This window comes from Seriola lalandi, unplaced genomic scaffold (genome assembly GCF_002814215.2).
Source record: "Seriola lalandi dorsalis isolate HSWRI2012SDOR001 ecotype SW California unplaced genomic scaffold, Sedor1 jcf7180002054703, whole genome shotgun sequence".
Taxonomy (NCBI): domain Eukaryota; kingdom Metazoa; phylum Chordata; class Actinopteri; order Carangiformes; family Carangidae; genus Seriola; species Seriola lalandi.
Window position 1 is genome coordinate 724,159 of NW_019525256.1, and position 24,347 is coordinate 748,505.

Sequence of the window (24,347 nt, forward strand, 5' to 3'; positions counted from 1 at the left end):
GTGAGCTGGCAACACTCTGAAATGAACCTGGAGGACCGCTGGGAGGAAAACCAAGTGTAGGGCATGAATGGGAAGCTGGGCGGAGAGATAGATGCAGACAGTAAGAGAGGGAGACCTCACACACCAACACTTTTTAGAGTCTAACTGAAGAAAAACAAACCAAACAGGGTGTTGTAAAGAGGCCTCAGAGTCACAGCTATCATGACTGCACCTCTCTGTGTGTATCTGTGTGTGTGTGTTAATGTTTTTCCACGGGAGTGTGTCTGTGTAAGTGTACAAATGTGTGTACATAAAAGGACACTGTGTGTGTGTATGTGTGTGTGTGTGTGTGTGTGTGTGTGTGTGTGCCCAGTTTATTGAGCTATAACTGGAGATCTGGCCAGACAAGCTACAGTAGGGAGGTTTGGCTGACGCACACAAATAGTCAGATTGATAGGAAGTGGTCCTCACAGGAAGGGCCCACTAAAAGATTTATCACTAAAGCTGCACTTTGGGTCCGCAAATGTTTTATTCTCCCTTTCTCTCTCTTTCTCTTGTAAATTTATTGTGCATTTATATCACCTCAACCACAGCAGTTTTAACATACTGACACCACTGTACCCTACAGGATTTGAGGCTAATGAACTTCTCGGAATTCACCTAGTTCCTCTTTGTGCACAAACTTGGCCTAATGCAGCGCCAAAGGGCCTTAGTGAAGTTTTAACATGCCCAGCTCATGCAAGTCGAAAGAACTTCAAAGTATCATGATGACCATTTTCACAATCAAATTTATTACAGTAAATGTATTAATGCATGTTTCGTGCTTCCAGGCAGGTGCTATTCCTTGAATAAGATACAGGAACCAAATGTCCGGTAGTTTGCATGAGGTAGTGCCTGGAACAAAGAGCATCACTAAACAACTGTCACTTTAAAGACTTGAACTTTGCAAGATACCAATTTGATTTGGTATCTTGTAGTCAGCTGCAAAAGTCTCATTTTAGTTTACATTTTTGCATAATTGAGGAATTTAGATTTTGTCCCCATCACTTACATTGGAATTGTTTTAAGAAGAGATCTTTAGCAGCCAATATAGACACGAGCAATAATTACTGTTACCAATAAACTCATACATATCTGTATGTGCCTATTATTTTAAGATAAACTTAAAAAAAAACTGTGAACCTATCCTTTACCTGTACCTTAACTTTAACTAACTTTTAAAGAACTGTGTATTTATTATCATCACACACATATACAGACACCAATGAAGTCATCCTGTAAGCGCCTGCCTGAACACTGGGCGATTTCCCAGTGTGGTAATTTGTCCACAGACATAACTGAGTCCTAACCATTAAATTCATGCATGCTCTTTTGATATATGTCCCTGTTTAAACACTGAGAGAAAAATATGATCGCAGAATTTTACTGCAATTACAAATCTGTCTCTGTGTTCTCTCAAATCTTGCCATGCAGATTGATTACAGCTTACATTTGTTTTGTCCTCATGCAATCCTTCTGTCATAAATAAACCATATTGATTTCCTTATGTGTTCGCCTGCGTGTGTGTGTGTGTGTGTGTGTGTGTGTGTGTGTGTGTGTATGTGTGTGAGACCTTGTGAAACCGAGAGGAACTTTGTCATTTATTTGTTTAGGACGCAAAAAACAAGCTAAGCGTTGTCCAGTCGCGGGCCTCCAGCCAGAGTGCTTCCTTCACTCACCAGGCTTTATTGTTCTTCAAGCTCTCTCTCCACAAGCTAGAGGATGTTGTCTGTTTCTTGATTCTCTTACTGGCCCCTTTCGTCACACATGCACACACACACACACACACACACACACACACACACACACACACACACACACACACACACACATACACACGCACGCACACACGCACGCACGCACGCATGCAAACATACATCCAGAGCACAGACAAACACACACCATTCATGTGGGAAAGAATGGGCCCAGTCTGGATTAGGCTATTCCCCAGCGTAACACTAGACAAGGCATTCAATATCTCTAGCTTTCTCTGTCCAAACAGTATCTTGGCACAGGCTGAGTGGAGGGCTGGAAAATCCCAGAGCTGCTGTTGAGTTTTTGGTGTGACCCACTCTTTTATTATAACGACTCTATAAATGCTTACAGACCCTCAACTTGGCCCGTCCCAAGGAGGGCTTTCAAGAAAGACCCATTACACAAACACACAGACATGTTCACATGACGCATCACTGTAAGGGCACATAAATACACAAACAAACCCCTTAAAGAGGTGAAGATACAACTAAACACACACACAAACTATCTATTCTTTCACTGTGTCCACTTTTTTCTTCAGGAGTCAAGCAGTGGCAGCTGGGAAAGAGACAGCTGGGACTCCTTAGTCTTGCTCCTCTGCGTCTACACACACACACACACACACACACACACACACACACACACACACACACACACACACACACACACACAAAAACATAATTTCTCATGCGCCCTGGAAAGAAAATGATCAGTGATGTGGGAGGAAGAAGTGAAAAGAGGGGAGAGGTGGCGGAGAAAGAAAGCAGTTCAGTGAGTTTATTGGAAGACATCAAGCCTGACAGATTTTTTTTTCGGCATCTCTCGTTCCTGCGAGGACTGTGAGGCTAATAGAGGCCATCAAAGCACTCAGAGACCCTCACCTTGCTGTAGTGTTTCAAGCCACTTAACTCCTGGTCTGAACAGCCTTGGAAACTCACAGAAAGACAAATAAAAAGTGGAGTGAACCCCCCCTCCCCTCCCCTTCACTTCCCCTCCCTCTTTCTTCCCCTACCTCTTACATCTGGAAAATCATCATCTGGCAGCTCAAAGTGGAAGCAGCCAAAGCCAGTTTAGATACTGTCTGACTTTTCTCTCCCTCCTCCCTTCCTCAGCTTTTTCTCTTTCAGCACCTCTGGATTCCTCCTGTATATTTTTTTTTTCCACTTTCACTTTGACAGTCTCACCTCTTTACATGCCTTGTTTCTCCTCCTCACTTTGCTGTTGAAGTTTTTCTTGGAAGATTTTGTTGGCAAAGATGTGAAAGTTTTATTACTTCTTGTTTCTCACCTTCTATTCTTTTCTTCCATTGTCCTTTTCTATTTTAAGAGCGTCGTCAAAGACCTACATCTGTTTTTCCCTATAGTCTCCTCTATTTAAACTGGCTTGGTGAATTTGTCTTTGCTTTTATATATTTTTTTTAACTTTTGTTGCACATTTTGGTGCAAAACATAAATAAAACATTACAGAGAAGTGTTACTGGAAAGGAACAGTTAACACACTTGACATCGTGGGAAATACATTCACTCTTGCTGAAAGTGAGAAGATCAATACCACTCTCATGTCTCTACACTAAATGTGAAGCTCCACAAAATAACGCATAAACAACATGTTGTGGTTTTACGGGGGTTATGTGCCAAACTATTTCTTGGCTGGGTACATGAGGTTGCCTGGCAACCAGCTGAGACTCCAGGAAACTAGTGCGGAAATAGTCTGGCACATAACCCTTATAAAACCACAGCATGTTTTTTTTTTTACACTTTGGTGTTTGCATGGATTAAACAAACAAGATATAATGTGTTAATTAGTGAGCTTTAGAGGTGCTGGTATGCCGATTTTTAAAAATTATTATTATTATTGTAAGGCCAATATTCACTCTGCTTTTGGCTCAGTATTGGTCTCCACCCACTCCTAAGAAAAATATCTGGCTATTTAGCTGCTTAATGCTGCACTATGTTCATAAGCTATCACTAACTTTTGTCTGTCTGCTGTTTGGTGTTGGGCAGGTAGTGTAAAGGTTAATTTGCTATAAACAGAGTTTTTTTTCTTTGCAAGGTTGATGAGAGCAGTGATACTGACCGAAACAGTAAAGCTGAGGGCCATAAAACCAAAACAAGAAGCTAAAAGACAATAAATGCTCAGCAGAGCTGTAGGGTTTGTCACTACAAACAACTCTTTTTACATTATGTATGGTCAGTTGATCCACTGTGTATATAGAAAAATAGAGTAGTGCAGCTTTAAACACTTATACATTAACAGGGTAAAAAGAACAGTTCAAACTAGGTTTAGAAAAAAAGAGGTAAATAACATGAAAATATGAATCACATTTATTGTTATATTTGGTTGGTGATTATATCACCATAATGTATAGTCAAAGTAAAATTGTCTTTGCCTCATGAAACTTGTAAATAGGAAAAAGCTTGTCAAAAAATGTTAGATTGGGTTTGACTGGCTGTAAGTTTGACAATACTTGCTACTAGAAATTGCACAGATTGCCCTATGTCTTGTTAGGTACAAACAAGTTCTCCAGTTTAATTTCATGGCTATGAGCTATTACAACAGGCTATTGTGCTCCTCTAACCAAAAATATGCCTGAATTTCTCCAGACATCTGTGAGCTTTACACGATGCAAGTCTGGTTACAGAAGATTAACTCCAAACAAACTGCTGTTGCTTCACTCTCCGTACAGATTTTTCTTTTTTTTTTTTTTATTGCCCAGGAATGACCGACCATATGTGGAGAGAAGAGGCAAAATATTGAACAGCTGAGTGTGTACATCAGAGAGCATACATGTCCTTTAATAAACAGGTTTTTGAAAAGAAGTATTAAAGACTGGAGTTCGTCACCTCATTTCAAATACTGGGATTAGAAAATATGACTTTAAATTTATTGAATTTAATGTGGAAGTGCTTTGATACTCTCCTAATAAAGGTACTTGATCCAGGAAAATCATGGGAAAGATTATTTCCTCTTTGAATACAAGCTAAATACATTTTTAACAAGGACAAACTGTATGAATAGTTAATTCCACTCACTCCTTTAAAGGCACTTGAGTATAATCATTATTCATCATAATTACTCATCCCCTTCTTTCCAGCCAATGTGTCTCTCTCAGCTCCCTCTGTTTTTGTTTGATTTGGCCAATGACGTGCTGTGAAAGTGATCCTTCCCAGTAAAGCCAGTCATGGTTGACCACTTTGACTCCCCTAAGTAGAGCAAAGCAAAGCGGAGCAGCCACATCTGGCAAAGGGTTCTCACATCTGGTTTGTGTATCAGCTCCTTTGCACGGCCGTCTACCACAGTCTGATAGTATACCTCGGAGACACGAGATGAGATGAGCTACAGACACTCCACTCCAGGGGAGACATGGTGGATAATGGTGAGCGAGTTCATGTTCAGAGGTCAGATCGACGAAGCAGGAAATGTCACTCACTGACAAAATGTCTCACAGTAACACACCTGTGTGTTTCATTGGATCTAAGAACTTTCTAGTGCTCCTTGCTTTTTCATGTATTGTTGCAGAGACCACAAAGAGAGCTAGAAGTTTTTGTTCTTATAGGTCGTAAACTTCCACAAAGAAGTAAAGAAACACAAAACAAACTAAAGGCCTTGAATCTTTAAAGCAAGACATTTAACAGTTTAGCAATCACAATAAACTTAATTGAGACCAGACCAGTGTCATTAAAATCAAATGAGACATTTGCTTAAATTTCAATGTTTTTTTTAAGTTAAAGAATTTCACTGGTATAGTGATTAAATTCATCATGCAGAAAGAAAGAAAGCAGCATTTTACTAATGGACTTTGTCACCACTTCATCTGTGGAATATGAATAGTTACATGTAATGTAATGTCGCCCTCTTGTGCCAGACCTGTATTAGGCACTCAAAGGGACTGGTGCTTTGCGTGAGGGTAGTAGTATCTAAATTGGATGGAATTATACTATAATTTATATTAATTAATTATATATCATAATTCAGAGGACATCTCTACATTTAATCCTTTCATGATGCCTTTTGTTTGTCCACTTGTCCAGTCTGTTTGACTGAATACAGGAGTGATATAACATGCTTAACTGTTTTATCAGTGTGTAATCTGAAAAAGTTGTGTGTTAATGTCATTAATCAAACATATTATATACTATATACTATACTACTACTAAGTAGCCCTATAGTTGTATAATACTTTACTTTAACACTTTAGAGAAAGGGGATAAAAGCAAAAGCACAAAGTTTCTTTGTCTTTCTTGGCCTCTAACAGTAGAGGTGTCCATACACAGTGAAAGTGCACTTTCATAAATTTCTCGCCATTATAGTGTAATAAAAAACATTTCTAATTACACATGCCTTTTAAGAACAGCAGCAAGTAAAACTACAAGTTTTCTACAAACCAATGCAGACTTAACTTTCAGCACAAGAAATTTTCTACATTTGAATTTGATCATCCCCCTAAGTGTAGGTAAAAATACTGAACAACTTATTCAAACAACATTCAGATTCATTTTTACAGTTTTCAAAATGTCTAATTTTCTCTTTCTAAGTACTGGTCTTATTCTTTGCTTATTTTACTATGTGAAAAACTGATTTTACTGTAGGAAACTGTTTGTCGGAAGTATTTACCAATCAATTAATCAATCAATCAATCAATCAATACATCTACATGTACACCACACACTAAATGACAACATGACAGCGTGGCTGCTTATTTCAATTTTTTAATATCATGCAAAAGAATTCCAATAATCACATAAGCAGTAAACTTTATAAAATTTTTACACTTATTAAGAGAATTGTCAACATAAGACTGTTCTGAGATAGTTTCATCTCTACATAAACATCCAAACCCACACAAACATTCAGCCATTCTCACCCTCACCATATTCTGAACCTACTGTTCATGTCAGCTGAATCACAAACGAGCGCGTACCGTACACTTTGTTTTACAAGAGGCACTGGCACAGCATCTGAATGCACCAAGTGGCCTTGTTTAGGCAAACAGCAGGGGCAGTGATAATATTTGATTTCTCTGTGGTGGAACTCTGTATTCATTCCAATAATAAAAAAAAAACAAAAAAAAAAACACATTTTTAATTTGGTATCAAAGCAAAATGTATTTGGACCTGGAAAATACAGCAAAATAAATTATTCTTCCATCATCTTCCCCCCTCATTTTGGTAAATTCAATTATTTGAGACACTGCACAATACATCTGTGAAGCACAACTGAATTAGACTTAATTTTTTCTTTCTTTTGAAACAAAACAATTGCAAGTTTGTGCCAAAAAAACAATTCTTAAACATCTTTGGTTGATAACACATTTTCAAGGGTTCTGAGTATTCCATGTTACTACTGTAATGCAGCTGTTTGCATTTCTGATCAGTTTGCTAAACCCCATTTTTGGAGAAACAGGGCTTTAGTTTTTCTTGTCACTTAAAATAGAAACTCACTGACTGTTGTAGGTTAATTGGAGGACATTACCAGAACATGTAAGGGCTGTTTTTGCTCAAAGTACACTTAATATTAACACAAAATAAGAGAAAGTAGAGATCAAAATGAATGCAATTTCTATTCAGTTTCGAAAAGCCACAACCAGACTCTTTCAAGAGCAGGTTTTAGTGGAAAATCTCTCTGTTTTGTTCCCCAGCTTCAGAGAGGTCAGAGGTCAATTAGATCTGGTGCTGGTAGTGATTTAGTGAGGAGCTCAAGGACACTTCAGGGTTGAAGTTTCTTTATCTGACTGACTGACAGGTAAGTACTTCCCATTCTGCCCAATCAGGTTAAAATAACACTAATGTGATTCACAGGCCTCAATAGCTGTACCCTGGTCTTATTCAACTGACGTCAGTGATTATGCATTGTGCAAATGAACTGAATAATGTGGGGACTCTTATAAAAATAAGGCCATTCACTTAAACTATTCAAATTGCTGTCACACTGTGCCTGTCAAAGATTTGCCTGAACTTCCATGACGGCAGTAGGACAGAATGAAATCAGCTTTTTTTCTTCCTTTCCAGTTTGAAAATACATGAAAAATAACGACTACCTCATTCACAAAACACAAATACTTCATCTGTGTTTTTAAGACCCTTGTGGTAAACTTAGAAAATACAGCTGTCTAAGAATATATCTTAGTACATTACTGGCGACTTAACAGCAAGTATTCCAGCATGAGGAATATCACTAATGTACAGCACCATGTTGATATCAAAGTTCTGAAAGGCGGGAAACAGAAAACGAGGAAACACAAAAGAAGCACACAGCATGTAGGGAAAATACCAGATGTGGACAAAACAGTGGTCCGATAAACTTTGAATATATTCTTTAAAACTAGTTGACCTATTTTAGACTGATACTAGTCACGTCAGTTTATGCTATGAGAACATATAGAGATCAAAATCAACCAGTTGTTCCAGGTGAAGTGAAGAGGCTCTGTTGCTTTGACATTTTAGCCACTTGATTTTAAAATTACTAGAGAAAATTAAAACTTGTAGCAGCTCTAAAGCCAAATTGTATGATATACAACTTTCCAGGCCATAAAAAGCACTGTCAATACACTCTCCTAAAAAGTCTTTCTTATTGTTTATACAGTAATGATGCAGTCACAGTCTGTTAGGGACACATGGATGACATTAATCTCTATGTTCTCATGACTTAAGAGGTAAAGTCTCCAAAGACTAAAAAACTGTTGCTTCATTTTTTTTTTCTAAAAACTCTAAGATGAAATCTTCAAATATGATTTTGCCTAAATCTGAAGGACTGTAAGTGCATGTTGGGACTTAAAGAAAACCTTCATTATTTTCCTAGCTGTGTGTGTGTGTGTGTGTGTGTGTGTGTGTGTGTGTGTGTGTGTGTGTGTGTGTGTGTGTGTGTAGTGAGTTGGTTGCTAGGGCTGTTAGGCTTTCTTCTTACAGACATGGATGAAGTAGCAGGGAGCCTGGCTCTGGCCAGGGATGTACGTCTGGAAATCTCCGTAGACGCTGTGCTCCATTTTGCCGTTGAAGGCCTCATTCAGCAAACCTTTGAAGCTCTCCAGGCAGTGAGGGTAGTAGGACAAACGGAATTTACTAGGAAGGACAAATAGAGCACACACACACACACACACACACACACACACACACACGTTATCATTCCTGCAGACAGTCAATACATGTACTTCTTACTGTGTCTAATATGCCTGGGAGTGGAGTCCATCGACCTTGACTGTATGGGAGTTCAGATAACGACATTACAGAGTCTTTGCGGTGAAACAACAACAAAACACACTGTGAGACAAATATTATGAAAAGTGTCACTTTATGCAAACAGTCACACAGAGGCTGCCACAACACTGTCATTATTATATCCTTTTATATCTGCCTATAACATATGCGTGTTTATGATGGGATGAAGAGGCTGTCATTTCTTTGACAAGGAAAACATGACATTAACTGAAAAACATTGTCACAAATACTATATGTTTCATTATCAAACGCAATGTGACCCGTAAGATAACAAGAAATGTGGCAGTAACAAGATAGGTGCTATGGTGTCATGAATCTTTCCCTTGATCGTAGCTAGAGATATCAAAAAGTGTTATTACTCCGTAACTAGTTTGTCTTACAGTTTTAAAATAAAGTAGTTGTAGGTCAGAGTTCATCCTCTGTTAAACATGGTATTCTCAAAGTGCTTGTCAAGTCATCTCAAGTGTGTTTGTAGGGCCCAGGGTCACATACAAAGTCCTGTTGACCTCATGCGTTTCAGCAGTGAGGACTCTAATTTTGTCTGTTAACTTGACCTTCTCTAAAATGTGTTGCCAAAATAACAGACTGTGTCAACAGCGTGCTCTTACTATCCTTCAGATTTTACTTGTATCCACTGCAGCAATAGCAACTGGGAGTCAACGAGACAAAACTGGAAACAGAAAAATATTTAATTCTCAATATGAATTCACCTCTCTGCACTGGGTAAAGTGGTGTTCATTTGTCAAGACTATCTTGCTGAACAAAACATGTAAGTATCATGAACTTTTGTTTATCACAGATCTTATTTTCTGCAGTAATCCAAAAGCCAATGTAAAAATCCCATTGGCTTTTCGACGAGGGAATGGCTAACTCCCAGGTTAGTCAACAACAATACGTCATCCCAGCAGCACTTCATTTATCTGTTAACTGACAGAAGAAGATAATAACTGGCAGATTAATGGATAGTGAAAATAATCATTAGTTGCCACCCTGGACATTTAAAAAGTCAGTGTTCAACCATCTGAGTAGCCTGACCTACCTGACTTCAGGAAGATTCTGCAGGGCGGCCTGGGGCACATGGATAGTGTAGTCCAGAGTGATCATATGAGGCTTACTGTTGACCCACAGCACCGAGGTGGAGATGTCCTGAGTTAGATCACTCTGCAACACACACACACACACACACACACACACACACACACACACACACACACACACACACACACACACACATTATACAGCACACTGGCAAATACAAGTCGACACAGAATACTTCAAACAACTTTTCACCTTCTCGTCAGTATTGTCCTAATGTGAGGACAACTGAGGCCTGATTAGAAGTGACTCAACAACACCATGAAGTTGCTCTTATTGTTATTGAGTAGAGAGTTGGACCATGAGAGCAGACTCTGGGATTATGGGGGTATCAGAAGTGGATTTTGCTCTAGCACGCAACTGTTGACTTAGTATTTATATCTAGGCCTTCCAGCTGGATAGTTCCTTCTTTGGCTGGATTAAAGAATATGGTACTTGTTATGAGGAAAATAACGTAAGTCAAATATGGCTCATTGCTGTTGGCACCTGCTGTGATGTCTTTGTCTATTTCATATATATGAGCTGTTGCCAAAAAGGCTGGGTAGCAAACTGCAGGGCTGGTTGGTTATGGTGCGATGTTCCATACAGATACATTTCACCAGCAAAGCAGATGATACACATGATTTTTGGCAGCATATGTCACTCATCTTTCCATCTTCCCCAACGGTCTTTCTTCCTTAGTACTCCTAACATGATCTCGTTTTCTCCCTATTTGCAAAAATAGTTTTAAAACTCGACAATTTCATGCACATTTCCTTATGTTTCACCAGCGCCAGTTTCACCGAAAATCTCACAATATCCGGCAGGCTCTGACTAGAGATTTAGGTCTTAAACTCAGCTGCTGCTAGGGATGGTGTAAGTAAACCATTCATAAACAATACTGTCTGTCCAACTCCTCTTCACGAAGAAATAAAGAGTGTAGTGTGCAGAAAGTTTAGATTAAAAAGAGGCTTTTTATGTGCCCTTCAGCATCTTTGATGCCTTTGAATAGTTTTCTCGCAAGCTCACAAGTGTTTTCACTTTTCTTCAGGAATCATTCCAAAACTGATCCATGTCATTCTATCGTCTGTTTAAAATCTAAGTAAATAAATAATAAAGGAGGAAAATGACAGAAAATAAGGAAAACTAAATAATCAAATTAAAAAAATTTTTTTAGATTCTTATTCAACCATTCAATAAAATCACCATATGGCCAAGAAGTTTTTGGAACTATTTGAACTTTAAAAAAAAAAAAGAAAAAAGAAAAAAAAAAAGCTACACAGAATATTTCAATTGTGTACAGAAATAGGGAAATCACAAGCAGGTTTGTGGATGGCCTGGGGCATCGTTACCAGGGACTGAACCCCTCGCACTTTAATGCAGGACTGGAATCAGTGATTGGAACCATGTTGATGATAAAGAGGCTTCATGCTAAGTGGGCAGCTGACAGGTCCTGTCAACATCCAGAGAGCAAAGTATACAAAGCACTGACAGAAGCCATTACTCTGATCATGAACAGTCAGCTCACATTATACTGATTATGATCTTAATTGTTACACACTGCACATGATAAATCAGATACCGGGATACAGGGAATGAGACCTTATGGGAAATAAAATGATACATTAGTTATCATTTAAGTCCAGATCTTAGCTTATTGGAGATATATCATTATCAGTGGATATGTTAACCAATAACTAATAACAGTCAGGCTATAGTACCTTGTAGTAGATGTTTTTGCCTTGTGGCGCCTTCCCAGTCTCCAGGATATAGTCATAGTTACGGTGGTCAATGATGAGGATCCCACCGGGTCTGACCATACTGGCAATGTTCTGAAGGGCCAACTTCTGGTCACTCTGGTCCCCTGAGATCAATACAACATGATCAATGATCAATTACAAATATGGAGAATGGTCTTCAAATTACATCTTTGAAATAAGAGATTACATCTTGATGTGAAGTGAGGAGAACATGAAGGAGAAACTTAAAACCAGGCGAGGACCTTGTTTTTCCACACCTCCTGTAGTTTAACATTTCACCCTGCTGCAGTGACGTACAGTAGAAGTGTACTCCAGGGTGTATCAGTTCACTTGAGGTGTGATCGAAGGTGCAACAGACTTAAAACTTTAAAATTTTGCTCATTTGTGTCAGCAAAATTTTAACCACAAACCAATAAATCAATAATCCAGAGAATAGATCTGTATCATATCAATCATATTTAAAAACAAGATAACAGAGGGTCACTTGAAAAAAAATGCTCATTCAAAAAAATAAAATAAATAGAAGGTTACATCCCTTCATCCATTACAGTGTGTACCTTTAAAGTCTGGTAAATGGGCGAATGAGTTGCCAAGGCAGATAACAGCATCAAAGCCATCCCCTGGTTTCTGAATGTCTTCTGATAAAGACAGCCAGTTGGCCTCTTCAATAACTGCAGATAAGAAAGAAACAAGACGCCGAAGAGACAAGGAAAAAACATAAAGATGTCACCTGAGGAACGGTGCAGGAATCTGATCCGATATTCCATCTGGGAATACACCAGATGTACAATATCATGCTGAGTTTATCCAATTAAAGACAACAGAGTATGTAACTGGTAACATTATATAATATGTAACATACTATGTAACATTTTTCAAACATCACAATTCAATCTTGACAGAATGAAAAATTTCATACCCCACTGATCAAAAGCTGTTTCTTTTCTACGCTCCCATCTCGCCTTCAGCGCGTACTTGAGCATTTTGTCGCTGGCATCCACACTCACCATATTAAAGCCCTCCTCCACCAACATAATGGAGTCAACTCTACAAAATAAAAAAATAAATGCTCTGTGAACTTACACACAAAAAAAGTCAAACATCACAATCTTAGCTAATAGCACAGACACTATTTTGCACTACAGCAAAGTGAGATAAGCATTTGTGACATGTTGGATATATGACTTTACCAAAAAGGATTTAATCTTGCATCAAGAGTAGGAGTGATATCTGCATTAAGATGAAAAAAATTATGTTTCCTGCCCTAAAACTATAGTTGAACTATAAGTGGGCTTCTTTTTGCATCCCAACCCTGCGTCTGTGTCCGAGCCCCGTCAAACCAGTTTGAACAAGTCTGAATAAGAATATGTTCACGTTGAACCTACTTCAGGTGGTTTATTCTAGCAAACACTGTTTGCTCATTGGCTGTCTACCAAAAAAAAATTTAAAAAGAAAAAAAGGTGAGAGCAAGAATATCATACTACAGACATGGAAAGCCTTTAATGTTTTACAGGTATTAGTTGCGATAGTTCATATTTGATAGCCAGTAGCTCCTTGTGTTTATAAAGCGTGGCAGAATAACATGGATCCAGTCCAAAACACAGTCTGAACTGAAGCTGGTGGGTTTTGCCTGGAGTCCTCTCAAAGTGGTTAAATGACAGATTGCAAAAACACTCTCCAAACAGTAACTAGTTCTATGTTAATGTTAAACAATATTCAAGAATTACAGACAATTTCAAACAATAGAATCAAATTGAGGCAGAGTCCAAGTTAGAAAATAAGCAAGAGCAACACAGGAGCGAGATTCAATGGACAGTGACCTAAAAAAAAAAGAGAAAAAAGTAGTACACTACAATCGATAACAACAAGTGGGTAACTGCAAGGTAATATACAAGTGCAAATTGCAAATAAACAGTGTGTATGCAGTAAGACGAACACTGGGTGCAATTTTAGCTCAAGTTAAACTTGAAGCTAAGTCATGCTTGAAGTTAAGTTAGCTGTTTCTACAAGCTCTGATTCACTTGCAATTGTGCAACATAAATCTCAAGGCAAAACAAAAGCAGATTAAAAAAAAAAAAAAATCCTCTATGATTCAGACTAATGTTATGAGTCTGCAAGTCATGGTGATTATACACAGCTTCAACCGCAAACCAGAATCTGCAGGTTCTTCTTCTCTTGCACAAGTTGCCACTGACTCTGATGACAGAACAACTGGAGAGCGCCCATACGCACACTTTGACAGCCATAAATAGCAGGGCCATTTGTAACCTCATTCCAATATGATCGTGTTTACATCGCCCCAGATGGTCATTCAGCTCAGACACACGACTACTACGGAACGGGGTCAAAGTCAGTGTACTAGTTTTCTCCATACTGGTTGAACACATCCACACCACCTCTGCTCTGTGAGATAAAAAGCTTTACAATGTTTGTATATGATTATGTTGTTGGGCAAGACCCTTATAACCCTATTTATCAGCCAAAAGGTCAAGACTTTTTTGGTGTAAAGTCCTGTAGAAAATGATAATGTTACAATTCCTGCACAATTTCTCCCAGATAAAAAGTCTGAGCTAAGTCAATGGCCTTGTTGCTGTCCCAGATCCCAGATACACTATCAGTGGAAGTAAACAGACTGCAGGGAACCAGTCAAAACTCACTGCAGCAACCCAGCACCGGCTCATCAACCACTGAACCCTACATCTGGTATTCTGTACAAGCTGGCCTCCAGCTTTACAAACAATACAGGACATGCTTCAAAAGCTGCATAACAACACTGGCACCTTGAAGCTTTTGTTTCAGCCACATGAGCCTTCTTAGTTATAACACGAGATCCCAGGCCCAGACTGCTGCTGGAGGCAGGAACTGGTACAGTGGTTTATGCAACTCTGCACTTTCTTTCATTATTCTCTGGCTTTAATCCGGATTTTGTTCAGAGGTTAACAAGGTCAAAGGGTTGGAATTCCAGTCGAACTGCAAAGTCAAAACTAACCTATTTATCTCTTTATATAACTTACAAAACTTGGATTTTTTCATACTTTAAAACATTGAATTATCACAACTATTTCCAAACGAAATGAGTAATGCAGGTCTCAAATCTACTCCCAGCTTCTTATATTCTCCTATTTAAAACATGGCAACATTCACATTTTACAAAATGAGCTCCATAATGATCTTGGTAACACCCTTTCACAAACCTTCAAGGTAAATATAGTAACAACATTTTAAACAGCTACTCCCTAAATGAAAATGCAAGCCTTTAAGAATGACTGGGTATCAGTCTTCATATTGGTAGACTCAGTGGACAACACTGTACATGTTAGCCTGTGTATATAATGCAACTTTTAAAAAGGCATCATCTGTTATACCACATTCAGAATAGATAAACCAAATATGCAGAACAGAGGTGGCATTTAATTTAAGCAGTGTATACCTGAAAGTAAGGGCCAATACCGAATTAAAGATTTGATTCTACAAATTTAGAAAAGGAAGTAAAGCTTCATCTGGGTGTGTTCTGTTTACTGATGTACAAGGATATTTATTAAATTGAGGTAACTCTAAATGGAGTTTGGTGAGGGGGGTTCACCAAACCCCTTGAAAACGTGGCTGTATCAAACTGCTGAGTCGGCCTGACATTACCCTGTTCCGCAGGCTACATCCAGCACTCTCCGAACCCCATGCTCTTTCAGCAAAGACACCACCCAGCTTTTGTACTCCTGCGTCCTACTCTGCGTGTCTCCGATGTACAGCTGCCAGACTTTCGCTGCTTTGCCGTCGGCATACTGATCAGGAAGACCCTCGGCGGCCACACCAAGAGAGCGGGTCCTAAACACGCTGTCGACCGACATACTTCTGCTTCTGCTTCTGCTGCTGCTGCTGCTGCTGCTGCTGCTGCTGCTTGTACCTGCTGCAGTGTTTTCTCTTAGCTTTCACAGCAAACCAATAATGTGTTCGGCTACGTGCTGCTTCACTTGTCTGACAGGTACTGACTACACATGCTAATCCAAATTTCGGTTGTTATCATTCATATGAGCAAGGTAGGGGTAGAAACTTTAACCCAATGACACCGTGCTGTGGACTGACGCCTACTTTCTGATTGGATGAAGCGACGGGGGCGGAACCCAAATCGTCTTTACGTTAGCAAACGTCCCGGACGTTGAAAATGTATGAATTTTACCCTAACTTTAGACTTTAAGGCAAATTTTTCCAGTTTTGCTGCGTTATACCTTATAGTATTAAATAAAGTATGTCATTCAGATACTTTATGTAGACAGCTGATAGGTCATGGTTTGGGTTAAGTTTAGTGACATGTTTGAGGTTAGAGGTAAAACTGCTCCACAAGGAAGAACTGGTACACAGCCTGAGATTAAGGCGTTGCCTGTGAGGCTTCACTCAGGGAATAAAACTACAAATCTGACGTGATGCAGGTCAAACATTTCATCATTTATGATTTCATCTTGCAGCTGGCTGATGAAATATAGCCTACTATTTCTGGAATAGTTTTGTAAAATAGTAATAATGATGTATTTGCAATTTTATGCAACAACAATAGTTGATTGCACAGCACGTACCTAAATGCATAATGAACATATGATTAATCAAGAAATCGTGAAAAACATTCTAGATATATAAACAATATAGATTTGGTGGCAAAAAAAGAATATCTAAAATATGAGCAACATAGAATAACATTTTCGGAAATCTGACTACCGCACCTATATGGCAAACAAACACTGGTCTATTTTATTTATTTTTTTCCTCCCTTTCTGTTCTTTTTTTTCTTGTCACTGTTCCAACCCAAAAAGTGAACTCCTCCTGTTGTGATTGGCTGAAGTTCATATTTTTACTGGCACAGGTAAGGTTGTGCCAGCCACAGCCGGTGCCAGCCAGGTTAGGTTTGTACCACCTAGTCTTATATTTGTCTTAGCTATACACAGACACACACACACACACACACACACACACACACACACACACACACACACACACACACACACACACGTCACATATAGGCTCTCAATAAGGTCCACTTATTTAAGTAATTGTGTGCAAAAGTGTGTAAGGAGAAGTGAAATGAAGAAAATACAATTCCTTCAGCAAACAGAGATTACAAATGAGCCTTATACTTTGGTACTAAAAAGGCCTTTGTATGCCTAGCTAAATTGTCATTTTATTCTTTTTTTTAAGTTGCACTCAAACAAAATGTTATAGCAGACTTACAAGGTCCCAAATAAATAATGAATATGAAAGACGAATATGACTTATTTTGGCACGAAATTTTCCAACATAACAGCATGCATTTTATTTGCAGACTGAATCACACTGAAGTTTAATGAGTTGCAAGAGTTCTGAGAGTGTCACTGTTGTTATTGATATGTTTATCATTGTGTTTTATTATTATTATTATTATTATTATTATTATTATGACTCAGATACCCTATGGAATGTGCCTAATATGAATGATTGTTAAATGTTTTTGATGTTTTTAGGTCACTGACCTCAGTGTCATACCGACCCACTGTTGACCTTCTGAGCCACTGTCCATCTGTCCCTAACCCTGACCCTAACCAAGTCCTTATATTAAATTTGAGTCAGTACATTAACCTCACAGTCACTGTGCTGGAGCCCAGACCCAACAATGTGTCACTGTTCTAATACTTCCTGCCTGCAACAGGACTTTATTTAGGATGATGTGTTCCATGCCTTTTTATGACTGTAGTCATTGGTTTCATTAGTTAGAGCATCACATAGTTCATGGAAGATCATTAACTGGTCTGTTTTGTTCCAATTTCTCAGGAACATTATGAGATTTCTGGCACCACTGATGTTCACCAGCAGGTTTTCTCTGGTGTTTGTTCATTAACAGCCTCAGTGTTTTTTCATTGACTACAGGCTGGAATTTCTCTTCAACGACACTCTTATCCGGTGTGTACCTTCTCTGTGAGAGAAGAGGAAACACACTTACTGTATATAGGCCCAGGCACTGACAGAGATAAGGGCAGCACTCAGTGATGTTCAAAGTTTCCCCTCCTGCTTGTATAGATTACTTGGAGTTTACAAATGGGATTTTATGGGTCATCTATCAATCAAGTTAACCCCTGTCAGTGCAGTTGCCATTTTAATAGACAGAATATCAATAATGAACTCTTTGTTTCTTGCACAGTGGGGGCTGTCTGCTCTGCTGTAGCTCACAGGGAGTAATTGGTCCATGGATGGTTGGTTGGTTAGGCACTATCAGCAAAATATACTGTATCTCTATAGTAAAATAGTGGTTGCAGTATAAAAAGATATACACTGAGACACTGTGATAGTAAACCTAATGATTTTGTGTTTGTGAATTGCTTGATAAGTACAGATTTGAATCTCTGAGAACAGTGTGTTGAATCTGCAAAACAAAGAGGTCATATTCTCCCTGGCCATATGAATCAGTTTTGGTATGATCCACTTATCCTTTCAAAGAGAGCTTGGCTTTTTGCGTCTAAACTGTTTGTGTCATACTGGAGCATGTACAATCGTATTTCAAGGATTTTCCTGCCCAGCGAAAGTAGCATAAGTATCGACATAATGGACAGAATTTGGACTGATTTCACTTTTTTTGAGAGTCCAACAGTGGACAAGACAGAATCACATTTTCATTTTTTTTTTTTAGAATCTCACTGTGCAGTTTCAGTAGTCAGTAGATGAGTAATTACAATGAAGAAATAGAATAAAAATCTGTCTTCTTGGTACTTTCATGATCTTTGTACAGAAATCCACGGACTTAAAAACCACTTTGAAACCAAATAATAACATTTAACTTCATTGTTAACTAAACATGCCATGACAGTCTGACCATGAACAGATGTAGTCTGAAACCAATTTTCTGAATATATTAGAAATGAAATAACACAAATCTAAATAATTGTACTATTAATTTCCTTATTATTTTTCCTTTTGTGACTTCTAAGTAGCACCCACTTAAGACTCTCCACAGGTGCAGTGAAAGTAACAAATACATAAATAAACACTTATATAAGCTTTCAACTACATTATGGGGTGTTATAACCCATATTTTACATGGTTAAATACTGCTTCTGAATGATGAATAGGGGAACTTTACTTGTTACTGCAGTTTGTTCAGTAGAACAGCAGATGGCGCACTAAGAGCAAAAATAACGACAAGACTGGAGCATTGATGTGAATGACCTCTGCTTTTAGCATCACATAAATGACCACAAATGACACGTGAAATCCCTCTCTGGTGTTCCATATTAAAGACCATTTACACTCATGTACTTCAAAACTCAATGCATATGCGCACATACAAATGGTTCCTCTATTTATAAAAAAGTTTGTGTTGAAAAGAACACAGTACATTTACTCAGGTATTGTATACAAAATTTGAAGGAACTGGCACTTTACTATGGGATTTAGGTTTTAATACTCTCTTTTTACTCATCTGGTGTACATTACTTCAGAGTTGCCTTGCAGATGAACATTTCACTTCGGAAACACATGCTAAGGTCATAAAATTAGAACAGACTTTTGAATTGTGTTTTTCCCTGTATCACTGCTTTTAATGATTCATAATAGCCAACAATCGAATATATTGATAATAACATATTTCCTTCAGCATGCATTATCTACATTCACAATACTTCAAACACGACACAACACAGAGACTTAAAACAGTACAGAATATGCAAGTCTCCTCAAACTATAAATGTTAAAGGGCCAGTTGGAGTAATGTTAACACTCAATATTGTCCACAGCAGCAGTAGCAGTGGACTGTTGACTGGAGTTTTGTTCTCTGCGCTTCTGACGCTTGACAACATAAAGCTTCACAACAATTATTAACACTACCACAGCCACAGCAACAAAGATCCATACCCGTACAAAACCCCCAGTAGTTGGAGACAAAGCCTTCAGAGTATTATTATTGGTAACAGGTTTGACAGAACCGTCAGTGACAGGCGTTGTGATGTCAAAGCTCTCACTGACATCTGCTTTGATGCATTTCACTTCATCTTTAAGGACAAATCCTTCTTTACAGGAGCACACAAAACTTCCAAAAGTGTTTTTACAGTGCTCCTGACATTGTTCCATTTTACATTCATCAATGTCTTCACAGAGATGATTTTCATTAATTATATAGCCATCAGGACAATAGCATGAATCAGGGTTTAAGTCACATGTCTTGGGGCAAGTCTGTGTATCACAGTGGATTTTGCACCGGTTAGGGTCTTTGCTGTCTGGGATATATCCACTGAAACAAGAGCATTTATAACTTCCTTCTACAGGCGTGCATTGATGCTCACAAGGGGCTGTCTTACAGCCTTGAGAGTTGATCAAGACTTTGGAATCTGATAATTCTTGTGCCTGGCATGCATCTTTGTGCTTTGTTCTGCAGAGATATCCATCAGTTTTGTCCGTGCACAGTCTCTCTGTCCAACTTTGGTCGTTCGAAAGTGACACACAGTGTGGAGAGCAGACTTTAACGCTGTCTTTCCAGGTGCTGAAGGATGGAATGAAGCTCCCGCGTGTGCCACCAGAGGTCCACTCGTAGCCTCTGAGTGGAGCTGAAAGGTTGCTACAGGCACCGACTGGCAAACGCAGTCCGATCCAGAAGTTTCCAAACAATTCTGCACTCAAATTGTCAAGGATCCTTTCATCTGTCTGAGGCTGAAGTGTCATTAGTTCTCCATTCCTGACACGGCACGCTTCCTCGGCTGTTTCAAAATCCACTCTGTCTTGGTTAACAGTTAAGCAGTCACTCCCCGTACAAATGGGCCTGCAGATGCCAGTCTGCTTCACGCCAAATCCTGTATTCACGGACAATAAAAAAATAACTGACATTAAAATAACCATCTTCATTGTCAGTTTCAAACAGGCCATGATGTCATGCGGTAGATCATCGTACAATGTTGGTTGGTGCAGTTATGGACAATCTACAATCTGTTACTCCGGAAGCAACTCCCCTCAGGATAAGGCCAGGAAGTTAGAACAGGAAGGAAATGGGTTTGAGTTAGGCTCCTGTTTTTTTTTCAAGGTTAGTGAAGGCAACAGAAATACCTGAACAAGAACATATTCATGTTTCAGAACAAACTATTTATTTTGTTTTCACATGTAACATAAAGCATGGCTTTATCTTGATTCTCTGGTGTACATGTATTCATCATTACATCATATTTACAACAGCATAATCAGATGTGCAAACTCCTTCCAGGAAGTAAAATGTGGTTTTGTGTACAAATACATTCCTGTATCAGTGGTGGAAACATTTACATAAGTGCAGTTTTTAAGTCTGAGATACTTTACTTGAATATTTCCATTTTATACTACTTTGCTCTTTCCTATATTTAAGATTCAAATATTGTCCTTTTTACTTATTTTTATTTATTTATTAAACAGCTATTGTTACCAATTCATTTTTATGTCAAGATTTTCCAAACACATTTGATAAAATGTGATGCATTGTTATAGATGAACCTACTCAGCAGTATATGAAGCAGTTCAAATTAGCTTCATTAGCTCAACCAGCTACAGCATTAAAGTACCAGCATGTTAATGCATCAATGATAATGGTCCAATCATATAACAATATAACAACGAGAGGGGAATAACTGCTAACCAGCTTTTTTGTTAATACTTGTATTTTTACAGTTGCTACTTTTAGAAAAAGTTCAGAATAATGCTTCCACCACTGCTTTACGATATTAAATGTTGGAATAATGCAGTAAAGACAACATGTTCCTGGGACAGGAGGTGATCACTGGGTTAGCGAACAGGACAGTACATACATTACTCAGTTGGTAATTTGGCTATTGGTAAAATAACAGAAAATGTGGCCAGTTATGACAAGACAAATTACAAACGAAGGTTGATCTTAACACTGATATGCTCACTTTTAAACAGCACATCCTGGTCCAACTTCCTCTCAGCTTTAACCATGCCACGAAAATAACATGCACCACCGAAACCAAACAATCAGCTCTCTACACACAGTCACCCTCGTCATACAGAGGGCCCCACCCCCTTTCATAACAAGACTTAACAATACCTTTCTTTTCTTTATGTTTCTGCTCTATACAGGTACTACATCTTTTTTTTTATATGTGAGCCACATCAAACACAAATCGTCTGATCAACAACAAAGTCTTTTTCGGATTTTTGATTTGATATGTATTAATTTGATAACAGCACATAGCCTAACCTACAGAGGTTGAAAAAACATAAATTAGATAAATAAACATAATCCATGTTGTCTTCTCCTTAACCATCAGGTCATAGATCATCAGTCAAAATGGACTCGTATAGTTTTTCTAAACGTGGATCCAGACCAGAGGACACCCAACAGTAGCCGTCAGTAGTGGTGTTTTTCTTGGCTTCTTTTTTGGAGCGACTGCATCGAAACACTGCAATAGCCAAAGTCACTGCAGCCAACACGAGCAGAGGAATGACTGAACCGAGGACGCAGATCATTAACCTGGAAGCCTTGACAAAACTTGTTGCGGAGGATGTGTTGCTCCCCTGAACCCTGTGCGTGACATTCCCCAGGTCTGGAAGCGGTGGGTCGGTGTGAGGGGACTGGTGCTGGAGCTCAACTGTGGTTCTGGTTAAGGACTCAGTCAAGTTCTCCTGCGTTTCGTTCTCAGCTGGGTCATTTGGTGAAGTAGCTGCTGTTTCTGTCACATCTGGAGCACAAGTTGTTCCATCAGTCTCCAGATGGAAGCCCTGCGGGCACAAGCACGCGAAGCTGCCTACAGTATTGTTGCATGTGAACTGACAGTGATTATTGATGCATTCATTTATGTCCACACATGAGTGGCCATCCTGGGATAAAGTGAAACCTTTGTTGCAGGAACAGAAGAAGGATCCAATAGTGTTGGAGCAGTTGTGCTCACATCTTGATTGTGCACACTCATCCACATCACTGCATTTACCATGGATCAGTTTGTAGCCATCTTTACATGTGCACATGTAACTGCCGTGCGTATTTACACACAAATGATCCTCACAGGCTTGTGACTGGCACTCATCAATGTCCGAGCAGTTGTGCTGGTTTTCTTCCAGTTTGAACCCATGTGGACATTTGCATGAATAACCTGACTCCCCCATTACGCACTGATGCTCACAGGTGTCAACGTTGCACAAGTCTTTTATCCTGCAAGAGACTCCATCCTCATCCAGGTCATAACCTTCTCTGCAAAAGCATTGAACGTCATCTCCGTGCTGTTGGCAGAAATGTTTGCATCCGCCTTTGTTGACAGTGCAATTTTGCTTTCCTGTTTTGCAAAATGGACCAGGGTCTGTCCACCTATAGGTACCGTCCACCTCTTTGCACATAGAGAACTTAAACTGTTCGTTACTACATACAATATTGACATATGTTCCCAGTGGACATGATTTCATTTCACTACGTTCTGGCTTTTCTGAGAAGGGTGCTGTGTAGGTTATTTGTCCAGGCCCCAGGAGGGCCAGAGGTTTGCACATTCCCTTAAAATAAAACTTACATGCATAAAAAGCAGGGCCTTTGCATCCTCCAGCAGCCCATTTGAGTTGATTCTGACCCAATGTGTAATGAACCCTTACGCATCTGTCCTCTGTGCAGGTGGAGTCAGGTTCTTTTCCCCAATTGGAGTAGTGGGAATCTCTCTCCCCAGATATCCACTCAAACCCCTGGAGAGTCTTGTCAGCCAACACGCAGGTTCCTTTGTTCAGTTTTAACCCAATCCAAAATTGTAGTGCCCTGTCCTGATGTCGTCCTTGAGTCTGTGAGAGAAGTGAGCGCAGGACATCCTCTTCTCCTCTGTCTCTGATTGTCATCAGATTACCTCCATTGCGGACACAGTCGTGGCTGGCATTTGCAAAGCTCACGCTGTCCAAATGCAGGGTGAAGCAGGCGTTAGAAGTGCACAGAGTCTCATGTTCAGCTCCAGACAAACCCTTAATACTGTTGACGAGCTGCAGTAGAAAAATCCACAACATAATTGCTCTAGAGATCAACAAATTAACTGGTATCCAGAGGGTCCCTGGGAGTTTTTGGGTAAAATGGGACCAACATGTGGTTGTCCATTCGTAGCCGAAAAACAAGTGCTGTGGGTCTGAAACTAGCAGTCATGCTCCTATATCCTGTTTGGGTCACAAACTAAAGACGGAAATCATGTTTAGCAGAAGCTAAAGGCTATTTCTTTCTCCCCCTGCAGACCAGTTCCGTTTTAGAAAACTTAACAATAGCAGGCTCCGCCATGTTTTGACTGGTTCTCCAGATGTCTCCGGTCCCAGTAGGCTTTAGGCATTTAAGCTGACTCCCTTAATTGTCGTGCGTTACAATACATGAACTTGTGGGGGTCAGATCCCTGGGGACACTTTGACATTTACAAATAGACAGTGTGGATAGAGGCGTGATGACTGCTGCAGGGAATGACCCTATGACCTTTGCCAGAAGTCAGCCTGGACTTTTTCTTCTACAGCTCAATCAGGACAAAACTCAGATCATGGTCATTGGTTCTGAAGCTCAGACAGAGAAATGTGAAGTTGCAAATCCTGG

At 39.3% G+C, this 24,347-nt stretch overlaps 3 protein-coding genes across 4 annotated transcripts; all 3 read right to left on the reverse strand.

The window, feature by feature from the left end:
* Positions 1–6,466: 6,466 nt before the first annotated feature.
* gnmt (glycine N-methyltransferase) lies at positions 6,467–15,830 on the reverse strand. 2 transcript variants are annotated; one of them, XM_087178712.1, is made up of 7 exons: positions 15,458–15,830; positions 12,741–12,868; positions 12,379–12,492; positions 11,783–11,925; positions 10,027–10,148; positions 8,640–8,831; positions 6,467–8,605 (listed from the first exon to the last, which is right to left on the reverse strand). In XM_087178712.1, exons 1-6 carry the CDS (start codon positions 15,664–15,666, stop codon positions 8,660–8,662), a joined length of 888 nt encoding a protein of 295 aa, XP_087034838.1. In that variant the 5' UTR covers positions 15,667–15,830; the 3' UTR covers positions 6,467–8,605; positions 8,640–8,659. The 2 variants fall into 2 exon arrangements, with proteins under 2 accessions (XP_087034838.1, XP_087034837.1); XM_087178711.1 differs by having other exon boundaries at positions 6,467–8,831.
* A 3,218-nt stretch (positions 15,831–19,048) lies between these two features.
* LOC111668130 (thrombomodulin-like) lies at positions 19,049–20,839 on the reverse strand. Its single transcript, XM_023424090.2, has one exon. The coding sequence runs from the start codon at positions 20,690–20,692 to the stop codon at positions 19,547–19,549; it is 1,146 nt and encodes a 381-aa protein (XP_023279858.2). The 5' UTR covers positions 20,693–20,839; the 3' UTR covers positions 19,049–19,546.
* Positions 20,840–20,884: 45 nt separating this feature from the next.
* Positions 20,885–23,940, reverse strand: cd93 (CD93 molecule). Its single transcript, XM_023424089.2, has one exon. The coding sequence runs from the start codon at positions 23,783–23,785 to the stop codon at positions 22,082–22,084; it is 1,704 nt and encodes a 567-aa protein (XP_023279857.1). The 5' UTR covers positions 23,786–23,940; the 3' UTR covers positions 20,885–22,081.
* Between the last annotated feature and the right edge of the window lie 407 nt (positions 23,941–24,347).

Coding starts and splice junctions, on each gene's coding strand:
- cd93 (XM_023424089.2), bottom strand. CDS start 23,785: ATGTTGTGGATTTTTCTACTGCAGCTCGTCAACAGTATTAAGGGTTTG.
- LOC111668130 (XM_023424090.2), bottom strand. CDS start 20,692: ATGGCCTGTTTGAAACTGACAATGAAGATGGTTATTTTAATGTCAGTT.
- gnmt (XM_087178712.1), bottom strand. CDS start 15,666: ATGTCGGTCGACAGCGTGTTTAGGACCCGCTCTCTTGGTGTGGCCGCC. Junction 12,493..12,740: donor AACAGCTTTTGATCAGTGGG/GTATGAAATTTT, acceptor TCTTATCTGCAG/TTATTGAAGAGGCCAACTGG. Junction 8,832..10,026: donor CAGAATCTTCCTGAAGTCAG/GTAGGTCAGGCT, acceptor TGTCCTTCCTAG/TAAATTCCGTTTGTCCTACT.